This window comes from Sitodiplosis mosellana, unplaced genomic scaffold (assembly GCF_009176505.1).
Source record: "Sitodiplosis mosellana isolate CC-2019 unplaced genomic scaffold, AAFC_SMos_1.0 Smas_scaffold_1, whole genome shotgun sequence".
Lineage (NCBI taxonomy): Eukaryota > Metazoa > Arthropoda > Insecta > Diptera > Cecidomyiidae > Sitodiplosis > Sitodiplosis mosellana.
The window spans coordinates 6,032,262-6,055,359 of NW_022595244.1; the positions used below are offsets into that span (position 1 = coordinate 6,032,262).

The 23,098-nt window shown below is 36.8% G+C and overlaps 3 protein-coding genes across 3 annotated transcripts; 1 reads left to right on the forward strand and 2 right to left on the reverse strand.

Moving 5' to 3' along the window:
• Positions 1-12,630: 12,630 nt before the first annotated feature.
• LOC129577975 (zinc finger protein GLI4-like) lies at positions 12,631-17,035 on the reverse strand. Its single transcript, XM_055465919.1, has 3 exons — positions 15,916-17,035; positions 13,385-13,546; positions 12,631-13,291 (listed from the first exon to the last, which is right to left on the reverse strand). The coding sequence occupies exons 1-3, from the start codon at positions 16,999-17,001 to the stop codon at positions 12,761-12,763; spliced, it is 1,779 nt and encodes a 592-aa protein (XP_055321894.1). The 5' UTR covers positions 17,002-17,035; the 3' UTR covers positions 12,631-12,760.
• A 1,031-nt stretch (positions 17,036-18,066) lies between these two features.
• On the reverse strand, positions 18,067-19,060 carry LOC129574983 (60S ribosome subunit biogenesis protein NIP7 homolog). Its single transcript, XM_055457721.1, has 3 exons — positions 18,877-19,060; positions 18,589-18,813; positions 18,067-18,409 (listed from the first exon to the last, which is right to left on the reverse strand). The coding sequence occupies exons 1-3, from the start codon at positions 18,930-18,932 to the stop codon at positions 18,148-18,150; spliced, it is 543 nt and encodes a 180-aa protein (XP_055313696.1). The 5' UTR covers positions 18,933-19,060; the 3' UTR covers positions 18,067-18,147.
• Positions 19,061-20,253: 1,193 nt separating this feature from the next.
• Positions 20,254-22,582, forward strand: LOC129574997 (leucine-rich repeat-containing G-protein coupled receptor 4-like). Its single transcript, XM_055457745.1, has 2 exons — positions 20,254-20,474; positions 20,553-22,582. Coding segments are annotated over exons 1-2 (1,668 nt in total). The 5' UTR covers positions 20,254-20,472; the 3' UTR covers positions 22,219-22,582.
• The last annotated feature ends 516 nt before the right edge of the window (positions 22,583-23,098 follow it).

Consider the following 23,098-nt stretch of genomic DNA (forward strand, 5'->3'; position numbering starts at 1 on the left):
TAAGTTGCGTTTTTATTTTGTATGTTCTTCTCTTCATCGCAGCCGTGTGCGCGTGATGTGATTTCGAACATTAAAACTCTTTAACGGCAAAATTATTGCAATTTATTACAATCATAAAACTTGCTTTCATATGCTGCACACGAACAGCCGTTCTTTCTCTCTCTCTCTCTCTCTCTCTCTCTCTCTCTCTCTCTCTCCCAGTGTGTCCTCAACGCTCAATGCTGGCGACAATATTCCAAAGTGATCGATTTTTTCTTGTCGGTTTTGGAGATCGAAAGAAGAGAGGCAACAATTATGATTGAATATTATCGAGCGTGGCAAATAGATGGATCAAATCAATCGCTCGGAAATTTATTTACTCAAAAAAAAAAACCATTTAATTTGATGACATTCACTAAATTGAACCGAGTGGATCTTGGCTTGTATTTTTTTTTGCTGCAAATGGATTAATTGATTTCGAGAATGCTTTGAATTTATTGGCATGCGTAGGTGATGAACTCATTGGCTTGGTTTTTCGTAACTCTACAAATTGGAATGGGTCGTTTGATCTCTTATCTAAATTTGTATTGGCTGTTTCTTTTATTACTCGGCTCTAAAAAAAGAGAGAATAAAGATCGAAGCTGATAGACGTCCAAAAATCGTTCCGATCGACTTTATTTTAAATTGAAACTTTCAATAGACTCGGCTTCCTTTTAATGGCCCCCGTTACGCAATTCGTGATGCAATCAATCAATTTATTTGTCATTCGGCACACAACGTGTGCGACATTCGAATAATTGTGCACGGACCATTTCGCTTAAATGGCAATGTGACAAATGATGCATTCATTCAATGCGATGAGCTCGCAATCATCGACTGACTATATCGCTTCAATTTCAATATATGTAAATCGTTTTCTCGCCAAGCCGTTCGAATCGAACATTATCATTTTTGGAAATCAGTTGATAGGATCGTCCCCACTGTATGTGGATTTCAACGATTGACACGTCGTCGTCGACAACGATGACGACGGCAATTGGTTGAACTTTTCGCTTTTTGAGTGGCAGTCGCTACTTTTGGTATGACACACGACATAAACATGCACGGTGAAATAAAGCAAGAAGTCACCGAATGAAAATGTATGGAGAAAATTCAATCCGATGAGATGGTCGGCAATAGTGAGTCATATTTTGAGGTGAACTCATGACTTTTGTTATTTGTTTCTCCATTTTATTTCTATTGAAATTTTTAATCTTTCGAATTTTTCTACTTTGTGGAATGATTTCGAATCATTCAAAATCGTTTGAATCAAAATTTTGAATCGTATTTTTTTTATGAGAAGACTTATTTCTTCATTTTAAAACCGAAACGAAAAAATTAATTTCTTCTTGATGAAGAAAAAAACGCGTTCATTCGAAGCAATTGCAGTGAGGTACAAATGACCGTAATCGGTTGAACGTGCGTAACACATTGTTTACAAGTTTTGTTGGCCATTTCCACGCGTATGACAGACGCAATTTATCTACTGTCATTTGTGTATCGATTCAATTGAACCCAACACACATCCGTCAACAATGTCAATGCGCACTTAATCGCGTTAAACTGTGCATTCGTCGAACCAACACTGCATCGAACGCACTTAGGCTTAGAAAATGTGCTTCTGTAGAATTTGTTTTAGCAAACTGAAAGCGAAAAAAAGTGCACTTTATTGCATGTAAGCGATTCGATCGATCGAGAAACAAAAAAACAACTAATTAATCATCACATTTTCATATATTTTCTCACGTTCTTATTTATTGACTTGCATCGATCAGAGAGACAAACGGCGAACGAAGAGAGGAAAAAAAAACCAAAGTTGCCACAGATAAATAAATAAATAATGAAACTGGCTGTACGACTCAGCCAAGTCCAACAAATAAATTACTTTATAAATATGGATTCAGCGAGTTTGAAGTGCGTAAAGTGAATGAAATAAATATTTATTAGTACATTGAAACGCTACGACAAAAAAAGCGATACGGAGAAACTGTTTTAAAAAAAAAAAAATTCCCTTTTGCTTTTTCTTTTCATTGATTCGATTGAACATAAAATGCATAATTCCAGTTGAACAACAAGGACAGACAAAAAAGCATTGCAGTGAATTTAGCGTGTGGAAAGATAAAATGCAGTAGTGAATAGAAATGAAAGAAATGTTCACACGGGCTGCTCAATTTCAAATCGATTAGTTGAATGGAATGAACTATGAGGAACTCAATGATCGTGGGCCGTTTCCAATTCGATTCGGTTTAACAAAGAAACAAATAATTAAGAAATGCGAATGAACTGAAACTATATTAATTAAACAGAAATTGTCGCTCATTAGCCATTAGTTCAGTATTAATAAATAATAAAGATTGTGCTCCGATGTGTTATACCATTCGCTTGATATTTTTCTCATCGAAATCGAAGTTTCACTCCTTGTCGGGGCCCAACGTCTGTCGTACCGTAATTAAATGACGATGATATGTCATACAGATAAGCCGAATATGTCAATTCATCGTTGAATGTCAGACGTACGTCAAATCGTTTCGCTAAATACGAATAAATTTGAATGTAACGGTACCAAAAAGCCATCAGCAGCCAGCCAAAGTGGTGCTGGCTGTCGGACACCACAAATTATCGATTGGCCATTTCATTTTGACAAACGTACAGAGTACTCTCACTTCATTCGCATACGTACACACCGGATTGACATTTAAAAGGCATGTTATCATATGTAAAACAATGCTAAATGCAATTTTATCGATTCCGTGTCTTCGTTTCGCCGGTGAGACGTGTGCATTTTGATTTATTTGCACTGGTTCGCTTGTTCTGTGTCCACATCGCATTCCACCGACTCGCAAAAATACCCGATTGGCTCAAGTGTAAACAAGCCCAATCGAAGAAGAAGAAAAAACAACAACTCAACTGCGTATGTTATCTGCTTCAATCAGAAATCGAATATTGGTATACAAAATAAATTACCTCGGTGTGGTTGGAGCACGGGAAAATGTTGCCAAAAAGAACAACAACAACAACAACTGGAGGAACTTGCGGTGAAAATAACAAATTGCTGCTTAAAAACAAAAAAGATCAACAGCGTCCACCGATTGATTTATTCGAATAAATTTGAAAATGTTACTTTAGCGGGGCGATAATGAAGTAATTGTCGAATTTTCCATATGTGCTGTTTTGCAAAAGAATGTGCCTTTTTTCCCTCCGTTGCAGCAATTCGCGCAAAGCGCATTTTTCGTTCGACACACGAGAAACTGAAAAAAAAAATTAATCAAGTGAAGTCAAGTTGAAGTGTCGAAATTTTGTACGTTGTTTTTTTTTTGTTCGGCAGTGATAAACCTTTACGGAGATTGGATTTTTCGTTGTTTTTGTTGTTGTTTCTAGTTTCGTTCACACTTCCATAAAAATCCCTTTATTTTATCCGAAATCAGGTTTCCCGAAAAGTAATTTAACAAAATAACATTCACATGATCATTTTTGGCCGGTGAAATGGTTGACACGTTGATGGGTAAAGGTTGAAATTAACATCGATTTACGATAAGAAGACTCAACGCTTAATTACCGCTTTGGTGTCGGTGTATCTAGTGACGTTCCATTATCAATCGTTCAATTGGCTGTCGGAGCAGCAGAGAGAGCGAATCTTGTTAGCAGAGACTGCAATTAAATCACACAAAATGGTGAAAGCCAAGCACAACACCACTCCTATTCGCATAATCATTCATATCGGCCGTTTTCAATTAAGCCGACACAAAACTCGCCGTGTCTAGGATGTACATACATATTGAAAATCACGTTGATGATATTTTTGTTTAGTTTCGCTAAATGAAAGTGAACAGAAACACAACCGATAATTTACCATTCGAACATAGTGCACACACGCCCCGTACACATATTCATCCACAATTATGCCGTCAGCTGATATTACAATAGGTAACAATCATTTTTGCACATTTCCCTCCTGCTTCGATTGAACTGTTCGCCCAAGCCAATTTTTTTTTTCGCTCTTTTCATATCGAGGAACAATGTTTGTGGCTTTGATTGCAATTTATTTGCCATCGTTTTGCCGATTGCCATTTCAAGCGTACGAACGAATGAGTTAACACATCAATTAAAAAGCGAAAAAAGATCTCTCTTCCTATATGTCATAAGCGAGAACGACTGTGCGAATTGAAAACAGCGGGCTAGGATTGTGTTACAAACAGTTTAAGCGATCTGATGTGGGTGGATTAATATCGCTATCGGGCAGTAGTGTAACGAGTCATACTCAACAAATTCAACATGATAATGCCCACATCTTTCATCTTTTTTCGCTTAACAACGCATTGCAAAATCGTCGATAATTTAATTTGGCCTAACCAACAACACATTGAACACAACAACCGATGAGAATGAATGAATCCACTTGAGCAAAAAAAAAATTCCACTTTTCAAATCCATAAAACACTGACACTTTTCAAATGTCTACGTCGCAGCTTCTTTTCTCAAAAAACGTTTTTCCTCTGAGTCGAACGATGTTTCGTTTAATTATTGGCATGGGAATTGGAAAGACTTATATTTCTCAACCGGTTGGCAGGTTGCCAATCAATTATTGCTCCAGATAAAAAGACATCGGTAGAAAAAGTTCAATCTTTTATCGCTTTGAACCGGGCATCTTCAATTCGATCGAAAAAGTAAACAAAATAAAAAAAACACAAAAACCAATTAAAATGTTGAACTGATTAATGCTACTCAATGGAGGACGATTGCATTTCAAGTTTTGCTCAATTTTCTTTATTTCTATCATGGAAATTCCTTCTGTCGAAGGAAACTTTAAGAAGATAACAAATCCATGTGAATATTTATAATCATTGAGTTTGACGGTGCAAAAAGTGTTCAATTTCATTCGGTGTTTGTCGAAAGGATTTTCCTTCATAAAATCAGCAATTAAGATTCTTTTTGACAGCAACAATAAAACCGACTTTATTATTCCACACACACAAATAGACCGTGGATAACGTGTTGAATCGACACCCAATCTTTCCGATCGTCAGATATACTCTCAATCACATTAAACCGCGGAACATCCAATTTTTACACCATTCCATTTCTATATTCAATGTCGTTAAATGCTGCATAAAATGCTGTTAAAATCCAATCCGTTGACTATTTTCTCAAAGTATTTTAAGCCGACAAATGATAGCATTTGCGAATGCGCGTTGCGCACACTCGACAGAGTAAGGCCAAGTGATTGTCGTTGCTGATAAAAATGAATTCCAGTTGGCTTTGCGAAATAAATCTTGCGCTAAATTCTCAAGTCTCACTGAATACATTTCTTTTTTCGTTTAATTCAATTTCATCTTTATGCCGTTCTCAATGCAATATTTTACCTATTTGTTCTGTATGCGGCTCCGCAACTCTTTGTGCATCGTTCTTTAGAAATCGTTTGCCTGATTAAATTGGCAACCACTGTGACGATCTTATTTTAATCAGTTTGCACAAACTGAAAATTGAAATCGATTTAACTCGAGACGCGGTTTCTAGTTGCCGCGATATGAAAACATTGTTGCTGAAATTATTGTAATCGAGATAAGCGAATCATATAAGCGAGAAGCAAAAAAAAAACCCACTCAAATCGAATCGCTTATTAATAAAGAAGTAGCTGGAGTGAACAGGAGTTCACAGTCAATAACTTTATAATATTTAATGGCCGCTGTAATTTATTGAATGTACAGAACTAATTTGATTTTTAGTGCAATCGGTTCACAGAGACAGAGAGATGTTGTGCCTGTATCTCGATTGGCTGGTATTGATAAGGACCACGACGTATCCATTAGTTGGCAAATTATTATTGCTTACGTTGTAAAATAATTAGTAATTGAAGTAGTTTTGTATATATTGGTTGCTAGCCATTGAAATTACAAGGCTAATTCAATGGTATTCAGATGATTATCGAAGGATATCGAAGTGTGAAGCGGATTCAGGTGTGGGTCATAAAACCAATTCCATTGATTTTCAAACAATTTATAGAAAAATTACAATAATTTAGATTGGTTCAAGCGTCAATATCCACTGTCAAATGAATATAATGGAATGGAGCAACAGCTCACAAAAACAACAACGATGACAACGACTACGATCGCGTATCGACGAGAGAAAAAAAGAGAAAATTCTAAACATTTGCTTATTAATGACTTTGCACCTCTGAAACGAGTGCATTTGTTTAATGAATGCCGCCGTTAAATGCTGTTTACTTGTTTACGGTCAACAGCAGCCGCAACAGACCTTCGTCTTGATTACACTTTTTTTCGCCTCTTTTCGTTGAATTCTCTGGATAAAACCAATTAGTTGACGTTGTATTAGATTTTCCGAAAATTTAATATTCAAACCTCGAACGTAAGCGATTCGTGGTTACTTATGAGCACCACATTAGCGATCAATACCGCTGCCAGCACACGTATCTTTGAACGGAATCACGTACATCGTCGAGACCATTGCAATGCAAATGGATTTGTTTGATCGCATTTAATTCACAAATCAATAAAGCACTTTTTCAAGTCCCTGTGTATCGAACGCATTCGAATACAAAATCAACTCGATTTGTACTAGCACTTGCTCTCAGATCGGCACTAAAACTCGCTCTCTCAAGTACATTGCCAAGCGGATGAAAATTTACATGCCGCAACCGACAACCGACAACCGTTTCGTTCGTTTATTTGTTTTATTCATTTGAGTGTGCGCTCGATTTGATCTTCGGTGGATTACCGTAACATTTTCAAGTAGCATAATCTAAGTTTGATCGGTTCTTTTGCCTCCGATATTCTTTCGACATGTCTTCTAACGTGTTCATTAAATCACACAAACAAGACTCGCGTGCGGCTGCCCGCTGAAAAGCGAATAAATGTGTATGCGTTTTCAAAGTGATGGACAAGAAAAATAAATGCGATGATGATTATCTACAAAAAGGCAACGAGTCTTTCAATGTGCGTACGTGGTGCGGTCGAGTGTCTATAATTGGTGAATTGGCAGATTTACAGTATTCTTTTTGTTGATTCAATATTCACCATTTTCCCTCATCGTTGTCTATCCAATAAGAAGCTCACTCGCAGCACACCAGCACATACTCCAAGGTGTTCCACGGCGCATAATTACCTGACAGACAAAAGCACTTTGACCACCGCCGCGCCGCGTTGCTGCTGCTGCTGCGCTCGCACATGCCAACATTCTTTTAATGATTTGAAATGTAAATAATAGAACTAAGCACCATTCAAGCATTTATTTCGGTTCTTGAGTGTGCTCCACAGCGACAGAAAAGTCTTGGTGAAGTTCATTGATTTCTAACAAAACAACTAGAAAAAGCAATCGTTTTGTTTCAAATTTTACAACCACTTGACTGTTCTACTTATTTTCGGGTTATTCATATCAAAAGTGGCCTTTTCACTGTGGAATGTTTCTTTCTCCGTCGATATTCCCGTTCGTTAAATTGTTTTTTCAATCAAAATCGCAACCCATTATTCACTTAAAGCAATTTCCCGTCTTAACAAAACCAAGACTTGAACAAAACACTTACACTCAGTTCGCTCTCGAATAAAACGACCAAGATGTTTAATAAAAACTTATAAAATCCATTAGTCGATCATTGCATCTTTAATTGTTTTGTTTCGTTCGCGGTGGCAAGCAAAAGTGTGAGCAACTTCTTGTTATAGCAAGTCGCCCGTCGTTTAATATATGCTCGGATTTTTAAAATATCATGTTAAATTGCATCGCAATTTCATGTTTTTTCTCCTTTTATCTGTTTTGTTCGAAGCGTCACTCAACCAATTATAACACCAATCAAAATTGTGTCTGTGGGTACGAAAAATTGATTTCAAGCTTCCCAATTGTAAATGTACAGTTGATGTCGGCATGCATTAAACACATTTCAGCATTACAAAATGCAGAAAACGTAACCGGAGCACTTGTTTTCATCGCAGCCAAGAGATGTGAAAAAATAATGTGCGAAAATTATGTGTGATAAACAACAACGTTCACAACTGCACCTATCATTATGTTTAATAATAATAAAAGCGCATCATTGCACGGAGAGTGGCATTTGGCTGGGCGATCGACAGATAACGATGCGTTGTTCATATACAGTCAATTTCATGGCGATGATTTGTTTGAATTCTGTGTTGACGGCTCGTCACGATTGATTTTTAAAAATAACGATCGTGCCGATTTATTGACAGTTCTCGGTGCGGTGAAGTGGGAATGGAATTAAAACGACAAATATTCATTAGAAATCAGTTAAGATGATGATGGATTATCGTCAACACAGTCTATCGTTGTACGTATATAGATTATCGTCAAGTGTCGGATAGAGTTGAAATTAAAATGCAATCATCGGCGAATCTCGTGTGCAAAATCCGTGGGTATGCATCTGCTAATGCGATATAAATGCATAATGACCAGAATTAAAAGGCCACCGCTTTCGTTTCCGCTCGAACATACGAACACGAACTTCTAAGCTGCATGGATTATCGATATGGATGTAGAAAACGATTGAGCTAACGGGTAATTGTTTCCATAAAGTGTCATTATAACGTGCATTAAAATTGTAATAATTGTTTATTAATACGTAATGGATTTGTGTGATTTGAACACGCCTTTTCGACATGTTTTCCATGCATATCCAATGTTTTATGGGAAAAAGTAGAAAAAGAAGGAGAAAATAAAGCGTAAATCCATCGGGATGATTACAAACAAGAATATGCTTCAATCGTCTGACCATAAAATTTATGTATTATTTTAGCGCATTTTATTGTGGACATTTTGAAAGTCGATATTCTCTCATCCTCATTTTGCGAAAGTAGTTTTGGTATTTCATTCGCTGAATTCAACCGAAAAACCCAAAATCGGTTGGGATAAATCAAAAGCGAACCGTAATGATGACGGCATCGCTGGACCTACAGAAATGTTCGATAACTGCGAGAAGAAAAACAGAACGCTTTATTAACTATACTTTGGCTGTCAACACTTTATTTCATTTGGTTGTGTTTTCGGCTGGCCCCGGTATATCTCCTGAATGGAATCAAACATGACACATGGCTCACTTGATTATTATGCATAATGAGAATGGAAACCGATCCCTCGTCTTCTTACGTTCACTTTGTGTTTCACACACAAACTAATTTAACCAGTGGTGTATCGTCGCATCGTCGCATCGAAATCGAATTAACACGCTGCAACTGATGATGCATTCATTTCGATCTCTCCGGCAAACAAATAAATAAAGTGGCCACTCTTTGCATACACAAAGGTTATAATCATTGTGTCTTTTGTCCATTGGCATACGTATAAAATGTGTGTGTGATAAATTCAAACAGTTGTATGGCCAATTTTCTCCTCTCACTTCATACCGAATTATCACACCATTTGTCTTTAGTACTGTAATTGTCTTTTTCGTGTATGGGTTTCGGTTCGATTCATTCTCAGCTTCATGTTGACCGATGTATTAATGTTGCTGTTAACTCTTACGGCCCGCGAACAAAACGGATATATATTGTTCACCGCTTTTCGCGTTGAAATTAAGCAAATGGTTCAGCAGTGAGTATCATGTTTCGTTTATTTGACAAATTTCCTCAGGCCGTACATTTTTATCACGAATATATATTTAAAATACATTTTACATTGTTTCGCTCGCCAAGAAGAAGAAGAAGAAGACGGAAAAAAACATAAGCGAGTGTGCCCGTTGTCTGAGTTTTTAAAAATGGTGCGATCGATCGATCGGTTGGTTCATTGGTGCAAGAAAATTCTTTGAAATCCCACAGTATCTCGGCCACTTGACCATTTTGATACTCATCTTGAGGGGGGAAAAGACAAACCAAACGAACCAAAAAAAATGCCATGCATAGCGTCAGCCGTCTTTCCATTTAATTTACCTTTATTCCGCTGTTCGCCTCATCTGGAAATCTGATTTGGAATCGCTTATATAATTTATCAATAAGCAACACTATGAAACATTTATTTATGTACGCTTCCCCTTTGCCAGCCATAGTCCCGATCCGAAAAAGTATCGAAATCGATCGAATATCGACCAAATCGAATATCGACCGTCTACAGAGAATTTGCATTTGGCAAAAGCGAGCATTGATACAACAACCGGCACGGTGAAATGGCATCGTAAAAAATGAAATGAAACGATCATACCGCAGAGATAGTGGCATATTTCGGAGAAACGAATGTTGGACGACAAGGCGTTACTCGCGATATTAATCATTTTCATATTCATTCCCATTTCGACTTTTGTATCGATTGGATTTTGATGTATCGCGCTTCTTTATAACCGAAATTGTCGGTATCTCAATACGACTCAATGGCCCAGCCAACTAGGTTTTTCTTTCACTCTTGCTCTTTTTCTCTTTCTGTTCCTTTTTTCTTGTCTTCCGCCGAATGAAATGATTTCCAATTGAGACAGTCGTGTCCGATTTGCACATATACATAAAATATAATCGATTTTCAACCATTAACCCGACCGAAGTGAAAGAGAACAAGTGGAATAAAAAGACGAAACAAAACGGTAAAAGAGTGTTTATTGATCTAAAATTATAAGTTGTTGCTCTTCCGTCTGAACAGAGAAAAAAAAATCGATTCAATTCTGTCTCATTGTCGAATTTGGGTGCGCTGCGCGTGGAATCGCTTGCAGTCAGTTATTTTCGAATTGGGATCGAAATAAAGGATACAAATTATGCATTTGCAGCAATCTTGAAAACAAATTGATTCAAAATGTCAAGTGTTTTTGTGGCTGGGTAACGCGTCACCCAGAAACAGTTCACACACACACCCAGACAACGCAGCGGAATGGTGCAGTTTTGGCGTAAAATACAAACCTATAAAATAAACGAGCTGATAATTAAGCGTGATTATGGTGAATTGGGTGTTTCGGTGTGCACTTGCATTTGGTCACACGCAACTTCAACCACAGAAATTGCTCTCTCGTGAATCCAATAGCAGAAAAAAAAATTCGTTCTGAAACGTTTTTTCTCTGCTTTGGCAATGAATGCATACTGCTTGCGTGTCTTGATAACAACTCGTGGCGCACAAGAAAGTCATCATACGAAATTATAACCACGGTGTGCTGCATGGGCTTATACACACATACGAAAAAGTGATCTGATTTAACCAAACGACCGATAGTTATCGTTCGCCTCAAGTTTGTTTATTTGACCGCATTTCATGAACAAAACGCGTTAGTCGCGTAATTTGCATACGATAAATTTTTCGGTTGTCACCTAATGCAGTCGTTTTTTCGGTGGGTTGAATACTTCGGTGATTCATTTCATAGATACAAAAAAAAACGTTTGTTGAAACGCAAATCCAATTTACTAATATGAACTCGAAAACATGATGATCTCTTTGCTGTGGTGCAAAATTGCATGGATCGCGATAACGATAAACCTTTCGCCATTTCGTTTTTGTTGATGGCTTAAAATTCATACCGCATTAAAACGAATTGCGTTCAGCATTTATCGCTGATTCAAGAATTCCATTACTAACCGCGGTAAATTATTGGTAAGGTTACACCTCGATGATCATTTCCACTTACGTGCTGCTTACTGCTACGATGTGGGGGCTTAACGCTGATGCTGATAAATGATAAGAGATAAACTTGCCAGCAAATAGAATCATTTCATACGCATGAAAAATAGTTGAATGTCGCCAACGAAAAAAAATGTCGTTCGGTTCAGTGAAAATTATTGGCATCGAACATGCAACACGAAAAGATCAAGGATCAAACAGTATCGGAATGCATTTTCAATTTGCTAAACAACAATTTTTCGACGCTCTTTTTTGGATCGAGAGTTTACCAAAAAAACAATCGATTTTTCCTTCCAGTCAGGGTCGCACAGTCAAAGGCCGTACACGCATTCACTTTTTTAATTTCAATCGAATGGGGACTTTTTTCAGCTCAAGATTTTCCCACATCGATAAAAAGGTGCCGCATTTATTGAGCACGAACGACGAATGTGTTGGTTTTTACGATTTCATTTGGAAAAAATTTCAATAATTTTATCGATTGTGCGTGCCATGGCGTCAGAATAATAATTTAAAAAATGATAGAAAAAAGAAACACACAGAGACACACTTCTTGAACACGATTTCGATTAATAATAGAAACATTGAAAGAGGCTCTCGCTTCGTCAGTCTCTCCATGTCCACTTGAGTAATGTGACGAGCAAATGAGTGTGCTGGCGGCAAAGTTCAGAGAAGAATCGGAAACCGAAATTAGATTTTCGGATGCGTGCGCTCATCACGAACACAACCATATCAACGGTTTTTTACATTGGACAACTGACCAGTAGCACTCCATCAATGAGAAGCGGCGCTTTTCTCGCCTCTTTGATTTATCAACAAAGAAATCATGTTCAAACTTAAATCTTAAGTGGTCAGCATTTGTCGGTGGCGCAAGAACAAAAAAAAAATAAAACAAATGAAGCGATTTGATTAGAACGAAAAGGAAAAAAAATTATTTCATTTATTTTCAAATGATATTTCTCACGATTTTACCGAATGAACATCGAGTCTTTGGAATCATAAATCTAAATGTCATTTAAATGCAAACGAGATTTCAAATCAAAGTCATTTTTAGCGCCGAAATTGCACCAGGAAGCACTTAACATAACACATTTTCTTCTTAAAAACTAATAAAATGCATGATTGAATTTAAGATCTAATAAAAAAATGTGAGAGAACAAAACACTAAAAACTAAAGAGTTGAACGAGTAAAATGCTTTTAAAAATTGTTGAAGTAGTTATGTTTTGTGGATTGTAGGGCATTGAGATCAATGTATTCAGTCGGCTGTTCGATTAAGTACTTTTTTATGGCTTCAATATTATCCTCGTCCGAAGCAGAGTTTTCCGTTTTGACGATCATGCTGTCCTTGTACTGGTATTGGATTTCTTCACCCTCAATACCCAGTATGCATCTGGAGATATCCATGAGATCAATTGAATTTGTACTTTCTTCCATTTGATTGCCATCATCATTTGAATCGTTGAAAAAGAAATTCGTGTGAACGTTGAACTCTTGTTTGATGTGAACTTCCTTTTCATTCAAAAAATCATTGGCTCTCTTCTGAATACTATCGCTGGATCGTTCTCTCAACACCAAACTCAGTCGTTTCTGTACCGATTCAAGTTCTTTGGCTGTTTTCTTCTTTGGATTCATTTGACTTTTGATGGCATGATTTTTCACGTGCTTCCTCAATGAACTAGGATCCGTATAGCGTTTGGTGCAACCGGGCAACTGACAAGCATATGGTTTCTGGAAGAAAAACAAACAACCACGAGAAAAATTTGGTTTAAATTGAAACAGCTACCGCGTCATGAGTTGAGGTCAAATTTCAACAAAACTTACCGCATCAAAGTGTGTTCGTTGGTGTTTTGCCCGATCCGAACTGTTGCTAAACACTTTGGTGCATCCAACGTAGGAACAACCATATGGCCTTTCGCCAGTGTGGGATCTTCGATGAATTTTCAAATTTTCCAGTCGAGAGAATGATTTATCGCAGCCCTTAAACTGGGGAAAAACACAACATTAACACTTCCAATCATCTAAAATGTTCGTTAAATCATAATAAAAATCATCATCGACAGCAATGCCGGTAGTTATGTTCATTCAAAAGGATATAAACTTTGGAAACAGTCACTTAATCCGAATGCATTTCAAGTAAATCAATCAGCTCAGTGAGTGCGTTCGTTCTAACGGAATTTTCAATCGAAAATCGAGCCGTGATTTTCTCACGGTCATTTATTAGTTTTGTGCCGCTGTTGACTGATGGAAAAATGTGCACCACCGTCACACACTACGCCAAGGCAACAGAGAGAGACAGTGAACTGAATATCGATCATAATATCATTAAGCCGCCACGACCTTTTTCTCACCCGCTTCATTTTTCGATTCATTAAGAACACATTTATTTTGGTGGCAGAGAACGAGAGCGAGAGAGAGAGGATTTACGCCCAGCATTCCTAAATCCATCAGATGTCATTTTGTCAAAAAAAACTCATCTCCTTTTAAAAAGTCCTTTTTCACACTCTGTCTATTGAGAGAGAGAGAAAAAAATGGCTTCGGAATGTGGAAGAAGGATAATTGGAAACAGTAAATTGTTCTTTTCACTTCGGTCATTGACTTGAACGTAGAAAAAGTTGACATCGTCGGCAATTCGAATCCATATTTCAGCTTATATAACGAAAATCGACCAATTCGGGGTGCAACATTAAGACAAGTGCAGTCTAACACCATATGCCTTCTCTATTTAAATGACTTAATCTTAGTTTTAGATTTTAGAGCAAATGAGTCATTACGCACGTCGCGGTTACAAACGAAGAAAAAAAACTCGCGTATGGAGTCTTCACTCTTCGCGTCTTCACTTTTTTTTCCATCGCGTTTCTAACTGTTCACTTTTTATACAAAAACCAAAAAGTCAGAGGGGGGGTCTTGCCGATTAGAGGGTTAAAATTGTTTTTTTGTTCTCCTTCATCATCATCTCTCTCTCTCTCTCTCTCTCTCTCTCTCTCTCTTTCTCGTCTACTTTGTTTCGTTGCGTGGATTTTCGTGCTGTGAATTATGACATACCCCTTGTTAAGTGTGTAACAAACAACAAACGGAATGTACAACTTGGAACAAATCGAATAATGAAAAACGGTGATGTAAATAATAGACAACACATGTGCATGCGTTGTATAGTTTTTAGTTGGCCTTTGCCACTAAACAAACAAACGTAAGACGACAACGACGACGACGACGACGACGACGACACATACAAAGAAGAAAAAAAATGCTAACAAGAAAGGCAACAGAAAAAAACCTGAACCACAGTGAATAATAACAGTTTATGCGATGAAGGGCTAAAGTGAGTGGATAAAAAAAGTGAAACAGATAAAAGTAATGTAATTAAGAATTTATGTTCACGCATGAAAATAAAAATTCAATTCTTTGCTCCTTCATTCATCTGCTCTGCCACATACTGAGTAATAATGACAAGGAGAGAGAGAGAGAGAGAGAGAGAGAGAGAGAGAGGACGAACGATGGAGAAAAAAAACAACCAGTAAAATTATGTGTATGAAGATTGTTTGTCGTGTACACACGAAACAAATAGATGTTACTACGAAGTAGAAGAGACAAAATCAAATAATTTATGGGATTGATGTTGGCTCGAAGGACTACAACGACGACGACGACGACGGCAACGACTAAGACGAAGAAAAAAACTTTATTTCAATTTAAAAAGGAATTTTCATCGATTTACCATAAATATGCGTCGTTGAGCATAAATCGAGAACTGTCCCTGTTTTTCCAGTGCCGCGCGATCGGTGCACGATCCTCGCAAGTGCAAGTGCATTTCCCTATGGGATCTCAACCCGTTAACAGATATACCGCGTGAACAATTCCAATGGATTGAATGTATGCATATCAAATGATATCGTCAAGCATTGAAATTGAAACCACAACACAATTACCACATGTGTTATTTGTTTTCGGTTCACCGTCGCCTTTCTTTTATGCAACATTTTCATGCGTTTTTTTCTGCTGCCCATTTCAAAGCCGTTTTTTTTCTCGGTTCTTGTTTTTTTTTATTCAATCTCTTTCAATAAACATAAAACTAGCGATGTCCTATGTCGTAAAATAATATTTATGCATTTTCATAACGCACGCATTCACCAGTCAAGTGCAATGCAGTTTAAGTGGCGCGTTGGTTTTTCTCTTCTTTTTCACATAATTTATACGCATCGCACATTGGCGGCAATGATGATGTAAACAACTACAGATACACGCTCTTTTATTTATATTGAAAACTTTCAACTTTTATGAGGCTCATCACACAGTGTATCGTTTTTAATGGAGGCAATACGAACATTTTTCAAAAAGCAATCGATTGAACTTACCTGGCACTTATTCGGCTTTTCTCCGCTGTGCACACGCATATGAATCAATAGCTTGTAACGAGCGTTGAATGGCTTGTGTTGTCGAGCACAATTCAACCAGTAGCATGAAAAGGCATCACCTTTCTTCGCCTCAATGTGCGTCTTTTCAATGTGTTTCACCAATTCACTTTGATTGCGATAAATCTCGAAGCAATTTTCCCATTGACAAATCCAATCTTTTGCATTGGTTTTCAGGTCAACTTCAACGTCGATAATGTTTGATACTTTCTCGGTTTCGGTGGATATGTCATTTTTGCAGTCCGGAATTTCATCGACAAAAATGTTATCGGTTGGTGATTCTGGTTGACTGGTGTCAATGTTTAACATTTCCCAAATGTTTTTCTCGTTGCGATCGCATTTGTCCTCGGCGATTTGATTGAAGTTGAAATTGTTCATGGTTTCGAAGTCGATATCATTTTGAATCATTGGCGAATCGTGTTCAATCAAACCGAAGTCATCTCGATCCAAGTAATTGTTTTGAAATTGTTCCGAAAAGGTGGATATCGGTGGAAGACAATTGCCTGTGGTTGATGGAATCGAGTCACCAGATTCCAATAGAGACTCAATATTCGGTGAAGTGCATATCGACTTTGATTGGCAATTGCTTTCGTTGAAATTCATGTAATCATTGTCTGGCTGCTCAAAACTATCAGTGTTTGTACCTGGATTGTCACAATTACGCTGGAAGAGCTCAATGTATTCGGGTTCAAAGTTGAAAATCTCCTCTTTAATAGCTTTGGTTGAGGTTGAAATTGCCGATTGAGCCGAATTCGGTGTGTCGGCCACCGAGCCCATATCAAACCAATTAAAACAATCATTGTTGTAATTAGTCGATTGCGTTGATACGTTGAATGTGTCTGTCGCCATGTAATCAGTGGTATCGAAGGATTTCGTTGGAAAACAAAATGTTTGTGGCGATGTTGGTGTCAGCACAGCCGTGGAATTCATCATAATATAATTCGAATAACCCATTGAACTATCCATTTTCTTTGGTTCAAAGTAAAAATCGACCGGTTTATTCGATTGGAATACGTCCGGTGAAAACATTTCACGTAATTTAGAACAAATATTTAAAGAGTCCTTTTAAATTTTTCGTTTGTATCAGAATTTCGCGAAGGTAATCTTCGGAATTTCGTGTTAAAATCAAAGAATTTTATAACGTGAATTATGCCCGCAAACAAATTATAACGTAATTTTTCATAACACCACAGCGAAACCGAACAATTAACAACTTCGTATTAATACACAGCAAACGGAATGGAAAACTTGATCACGTAACTGTAACCGGAGAGATGCGTCCTTACGCGATCACACTTACAAATCAAATAAACCAAATATGTTTGAGATATGCGTTGTTTACCCTTAAAATTTGTCTCATCATATTTCATATATGTGTGTTTATTGTGTCTTTCATTCGCCTTCCAGCATGTCAGGAGATGAAAATTGAAGAAGAAAAAAATGTGTTTTTCTTTCCTTCGTTTTCACGCTCTTTCAAAATTCCATAGTGCACATGTGTCGCGCACTCACCGTAGCTCATCGTACTATGATCAACATCAACGCACATGCAACATAACGTACGAGTGCATGTGAGTACAACATTGATATTGATAAAAAAAAAGGATTCCAGTATCATACACTTGTACCGAAACACAGAAGAAAAAATCAATTCCCGCTTGACTTAAAATAGCACTCGAACATGATTCCGATGCACGAGACTAAAACCTCGTAAATTATGAGTCGCAAAGTGCGGCGATTTTCGACGATTGGCAGAATCCGAATGGCTGTCTTCTTAAAAATAGTCAAGAAAATATAAATCAAAGTAAAAATTATGTTTTGATCGGCTTCCATAAATAAATCTGACCCCATGCACAGAGGTACGCCTTTTTGTCCCTTTTCAACGATTTTTTTTTCTCTCTCGTCTTCGGTTGTTTTTTTTTCATTCCGTCATTCGAAAATGAACTATTTTTAAATTACGGCTTTGAAATATCGACGAAATCAAGTGCATCTCTTTAAATAGCATTTTGTATTAATTTACAGAAATATTGAATTTTAGAGGCATTTCCACATTGAAAAATCAACATTCAGAGTGAGAAATACTGAAACAAAATTGAACTGAGTGATACGACAAATCCAAACCCATATTCGTATTTACATTAATTTTCATTTATTAAAATTAAATTCGAATTACAGTAATCAAAATAGAGTGTCTTCACTACGAATGTATTCGCCGATATCGGCCTGATGGAAACAAACGGTGGTGAGTGGATCGGTGGTTTTGCAATCGGCCGTTGACCGTGCTGTGACACCAAAGCCTAATGGTAAATCGTTCATTGAGTACACAACGACACCTTGATGTTTGGGTGTGTTTTCAGAGATGCGTCCTAATCCGGATTTGGTAATATGATTTCCATACAAAAACTGCTGTTCGGCCGATGATTTTAACCAAACTTTGTACCTGGCGACACAGAAGAAAAATTAGTTATGGTAATGTTAGTTAAAAAGATTACAGTTCTCAATATAAAAAAAAAAAGATGCTGATCCAAAATTGTTTAGCAATTTAACTCATGAAAATTGATAAAACCCTAAAAAAATTGAATATCAAAGCTGAAAACAAAATCCATCCAAAACACTTACTGTGCGTATGGTGCCAAATAGGTGAGTGCGGTGATATTGAATTTGAATTTGTTGGTTTTGGAAAATTTTCCCATGCAACAGCCCAAACTGATCAATCTGTCTCGTCCAACATTTTCGGCCAATTTCAGAATTTTCTCCGACACGTAATAAACTTTGTTGTTTTGCTCACGGAAGCAATATGTTCCATCGGACCGGTCGATCAAATGCTTTACATTCTCACCAATGCTGAAAGAAGAACACAATGTTTTCACAACACGTTTTTTTGTGTAAAATAATCCAATTCCTTACTACTTAGCCAATTTTTCGAAGAAAACTTTTGCTCTCTCTTCGTCCAAACGCTTCATTTTGATGTTTATTCCGAGAAATATCCAACTTTTATACAAATCTTCTCACAATTTATCAATGGAATGCAAAACAAACAAAAACGTGCACGCACTCGTTCGGATTGACACAATGAACTGTGGACACATGGGATTGAGGTTATGTTCCATATTGAGCAACATTCAATCTGTCAAATTGAGTTCGGTTTCGAATGAACTGTCAAGAAAGTCTTTTCCAATGAATTACTGAAGAGAGAAAGAAAGAAAAAACGAGTTACAGCGCAACTTTCAATTTATTAGAAAAAAAATTATGCAAATAAGAACATGAATAAAATTGCACACTTCAAATGACACCCAAGCTTGAATTTAATAACAGCTTTTTACGATTAATTATTTTAAACGACCATTTTTTTCGTGTAAAAAACCAAATTTTCCGTTAGGCACGGTGCATAATTGCAGCGAGAAAAAAAAATGCGATTCTAGTTCTAGCACGTTGGGGAAACACCGAAATGACAACAACTGTAATTAAATGCCATAAAAAGGTGTCTAAAGTTTTCACTCTAATTAGAGATAATTTATCATTATGCCGCAGTTTCGGTGAACATCAATTGAATTCAGATTTAGAATAACAAGCATTTTTAAGTCCATAAGGTTAAACATGTTCTGCTGTTGCTGTGATCAGTTCAGTATGAGTATGAGTGAACGGAATGAAAATTCTGACATAGTATAGATCGTGTTTGGTGCTTTATTATTTACTTGTTATGCGTTTTTTTTTTCATATTGAAAATGGCAACAGATGAATCATTGCTACCGAAATGGCAAAAGAGATGACTAGAATAGGTCATTGAATTCAGAGGAAAATATCTAATATTTTTGAAATCAATGACTGTGTGCGATACACATTATTCAAGTATTTTGGTTAAAGTTGAATCTTTTACATAGAAAAGTCAAGCAAAGTTATTGCCTTCACCACACATTTAACGCCTTCAACTATGCAACCATCAAATTTGGTTCCGAAACTCCATATCCAAAGCAACCTATGGACAGCAGCGATAGGTAATATCAGCACACAAACCAACATCACCACTAGCTCATTTAAATCATGCGACTTGATACAAAAAAAAATGAAACAATTTAAATTGCGGCAACTGTTTTAATACGAATCCTTTTGACCTTTAATGTTTTTTTGACGAGGAGATAAGGAGACCGAATACATCACATGTACAATGTTTGATATGCATATTGAATGTGGTTGACAGTATTCGCCTACATATTTGAATTTCAATATGTCTCTCATTCTCTCTTTCGCATTCGTCTGCATAGGGCATATATTTACATGTATATACACAGCACGGTCTTTCGTTCTACTGTCCATGAAATAGTAGTGTGTTGTTGTTTGCCAATTGTCAGTTTAGTCGAACAAAGTATTTTGAGTGTGATAGATCGTAGCTGCAAACAAGTTTTGATCTCCTGTGTATTCGAATCATTAGACTTTTTGTTTTGAATATCAATTTTAATAACAAATCAGTGATTTAGTTGCCAGTACATGTGATAATTGTTAAAAATGTAAGCGTGATTTGTTTGTGTTTATGAGACACTTTGTTATTGATTTTTGATTTGTTTTTTTTTTCGAACATTTTTCAGGGGAGCACGACAGAAAACACTGATTTCTATATTGTTATCAATGTTCGTGATTCATGTTGCCAGTGGCTTTGAATGTGAGGTTCGAGATTTTCAAAACTATACCGATTCAATAAAAGGCTGTGACGATGCAAAAGTTCTCACGTTCAATGTGAAGTTATGGAGCACACCTCCGAAAGATTTGCTCAATCAAACGCGAAACATTCACTCAATTGATGTCAGCGGTCAATCATTAAAGGCGATTGACAACAAAGGGTTATGTGATTGGCCATACATAAAATTCATCTTTGCGGAAGAAAACAACATAACATCGTTACCATCGCAGGCACTTGCCGGTTGTCATTTACTCAATACACTATCTTTATCGAAAAACAACATTTCAGAGATTTACGATGATGCATTTCATGGACTGTCATTGCTCACCAATCTAAACTTATCAAACAATCAAATTACATCATTGAGTGGGAATGTGTTTAAACCGTTAACCTCGTTGAAAACACTGCGTTTGAACAACAACCAAATGCAAGCGATTGATACGGATCATTTTGAGAATAATAGAAAGCTGGAAATATTGGACCTGAGCTATAATCAAATAATAGCCATTGATCATGGTTCATTTTGGAAACTGAAAAAATTGCTTACACTAGACCTATCCTACAATCCGGGTTTGAATTCGTTGGATTTAAGTGAAATGGATCGTTTGCATGATGTGATTGTTAACGGTGCTTCATTGACGTATTTACGTATTCCAACTTATGTGGTGAATGTCTTTGCAAATAACAATAACATCACGCAATTGAAAATCGATCCGAATGGATCCTTGGAAGAGCTGTGCCTGAGTTACAATGCATTACGGAATATTAGCGATTTGTCGCCGGCGACGCAGTTGACCAATTTGGATATTTCATATAATAACATCACGGATATTGATTTCTCATACTTGATGTCGACACAAATACAACGAATTGACGTACTTGAAAATCCAATTAAAACATTCAATGTACAAGCATTGACTTCGTTGCCTGCCATTAAATCCATAGAAATCACCACGAGTAATTTGGATAACCGAACTCTAACCGTTTTGATAACGGAAACCAATCGATTGAATATTCGTTTGCGTGATCCGAATCGGGATAAAGAACGGAAAACCAGCATGACCATGCCACCAGTGACACCCGTTGGGCCTGTTACACTTTCTACTCCAACAACCATTAGCACAACCACTGCTAAGTTAACACCAGCTCCAACTTTAGCGCCAAAGACAACCGCCGTTCCATCAATTCAGAAGCCAACGCCAACTCATGCACCGACACCTTCCGCACCAACTAATTCCAAAGATGGAATGAACAACGATATGTTACGGCGCATCCAAAATCTCGAATCAACCATTGAAAGTCACATCAAAACCGAGCCAAATGAAAGCAGCGCACCCAATCAACACACTGAAATGGCCGAAAGTGTGGCAAATCTACGAGTATTAATCATCTGTACGATGGTTGCATTTACCATGTTTGTTTCTTGTCAATTAGCGGTTTTCGTAAATTCCAACTATAGGCGCTGGAGAATTTTAATGCCAAATTTCTTTCCCATCCGCCACAATGGTTTAGCAAATAATCGACGCACCCAGTTGAATGGCAGTATGGACCCAATGGTTGAAGATGTACTTTAATTTAGTCGCAAACGTTTCATCGAAACAAACGAAAAATCATATTTTTGCTCCAAACATGCATGCACTTAATGCCAGTTCATACATTTTAAAAAGTCTATATTTTAAGTTCAGTCAGATTTGAAGCCAATACATTTGGATTGGACACATATTTCGGGTATTTTTCAACCAAAGCTAAATAATTAATGAAATGCCTTCTTCTCGTTCATATATTTTGTGATAATATTTTGTAAACAGCAAATCGTTCAATGATAATACAAGTGAATGCAAGCGAATGAATAAAAATAAATCAACAAATGAATGTTATTCAAAAATAACCAAAAAAAGTTAGAAATAAAATTAGCCGTTTTGTGCCAACAATAACAAATCGTACTTGACTTGTGTAACTCTCATTAACAATAGCTAATTTGGTAGACGGTCTATTCGATAAGACATCAGTCTTGCGTCTTTTTAAATTTCCGGTCGACAAAAAAAAAACAGTTTAATCACTGTAATTTGCTTTTGCAGCGAAACCGAATTTCCTAATTTCATTCATCTTTTGTTTGAACATTCAAGTAACTCGATTCTATTTTTATATACGATACAAACGTTCTCATTTCAGTTCATGCTCGTCATTCAAGCGATATATAACAAGCATAGTAATACGTGTTCTCCATATGATTTAAATGAATTTCTGAAAAATGGAATTTGTTTGTGACACAAACTGTGTACTGATGGTTGAAAATATTGATTAAATCTTCGTATGCTTAGTGGACATTCCTTTTTTTAGCTTTCTATTCCTTATCGGTCATAATGATAAGCTTCATCGATATGACCATAGGCATAAAACAAAAGGAGATGATCAACATTTGTAACTTAAAATGTTACTAAACTCAACTCTGTG

Excerpts from the sequence above, each read along its gene's own strand:
- LOC129577975 (XM_055465919.1), bottom strand. The coding sequence starts at position 17,001 with ATGTTTTCACCGGACGTATTCCAATCGAATAAACCGGTCGATTTTTAC. Across the intron at positions 13,547-15,915 it reads AAAAGCCGAATAAGTGCCAG|TTTAAGGGCTGCGATAAATC; the intron begins GTAAGTTCAATC and ends GTTTTTCCCCAG. Across the intron at positions 13,292-13,384 it reads AACGAACACACTTTGATGCG|AAACCATATGCTTGTCAGTT; the intron begins GTAAGTTTTGTT and ends TTTTTCTTCCAG.
- LOC129574983 (XM_055457721.1), bottom strand. The coding sequence starts at position 18,932 with ATGAAGCGTTTGGACGAAGAGAGAGCAAAAGTTTTCTTCGAAAAATTG. Across the intron at positions 18,814-18,876 it reads TTCGAAAAATTGGCTAAGTA|CATTGGTGAGAATGTAAAGC; the intron begins GTAAGGAATTGG and ends TTCTTCTTTCAG. Across the intron at positions 18,410-18,588 it reads TATTTGGCACCATACGCACA|GTACAAAGTTTGGTTAAAAT; the intron begins GTAAGTGTTTTG and ends CTGTGTCGCCAG.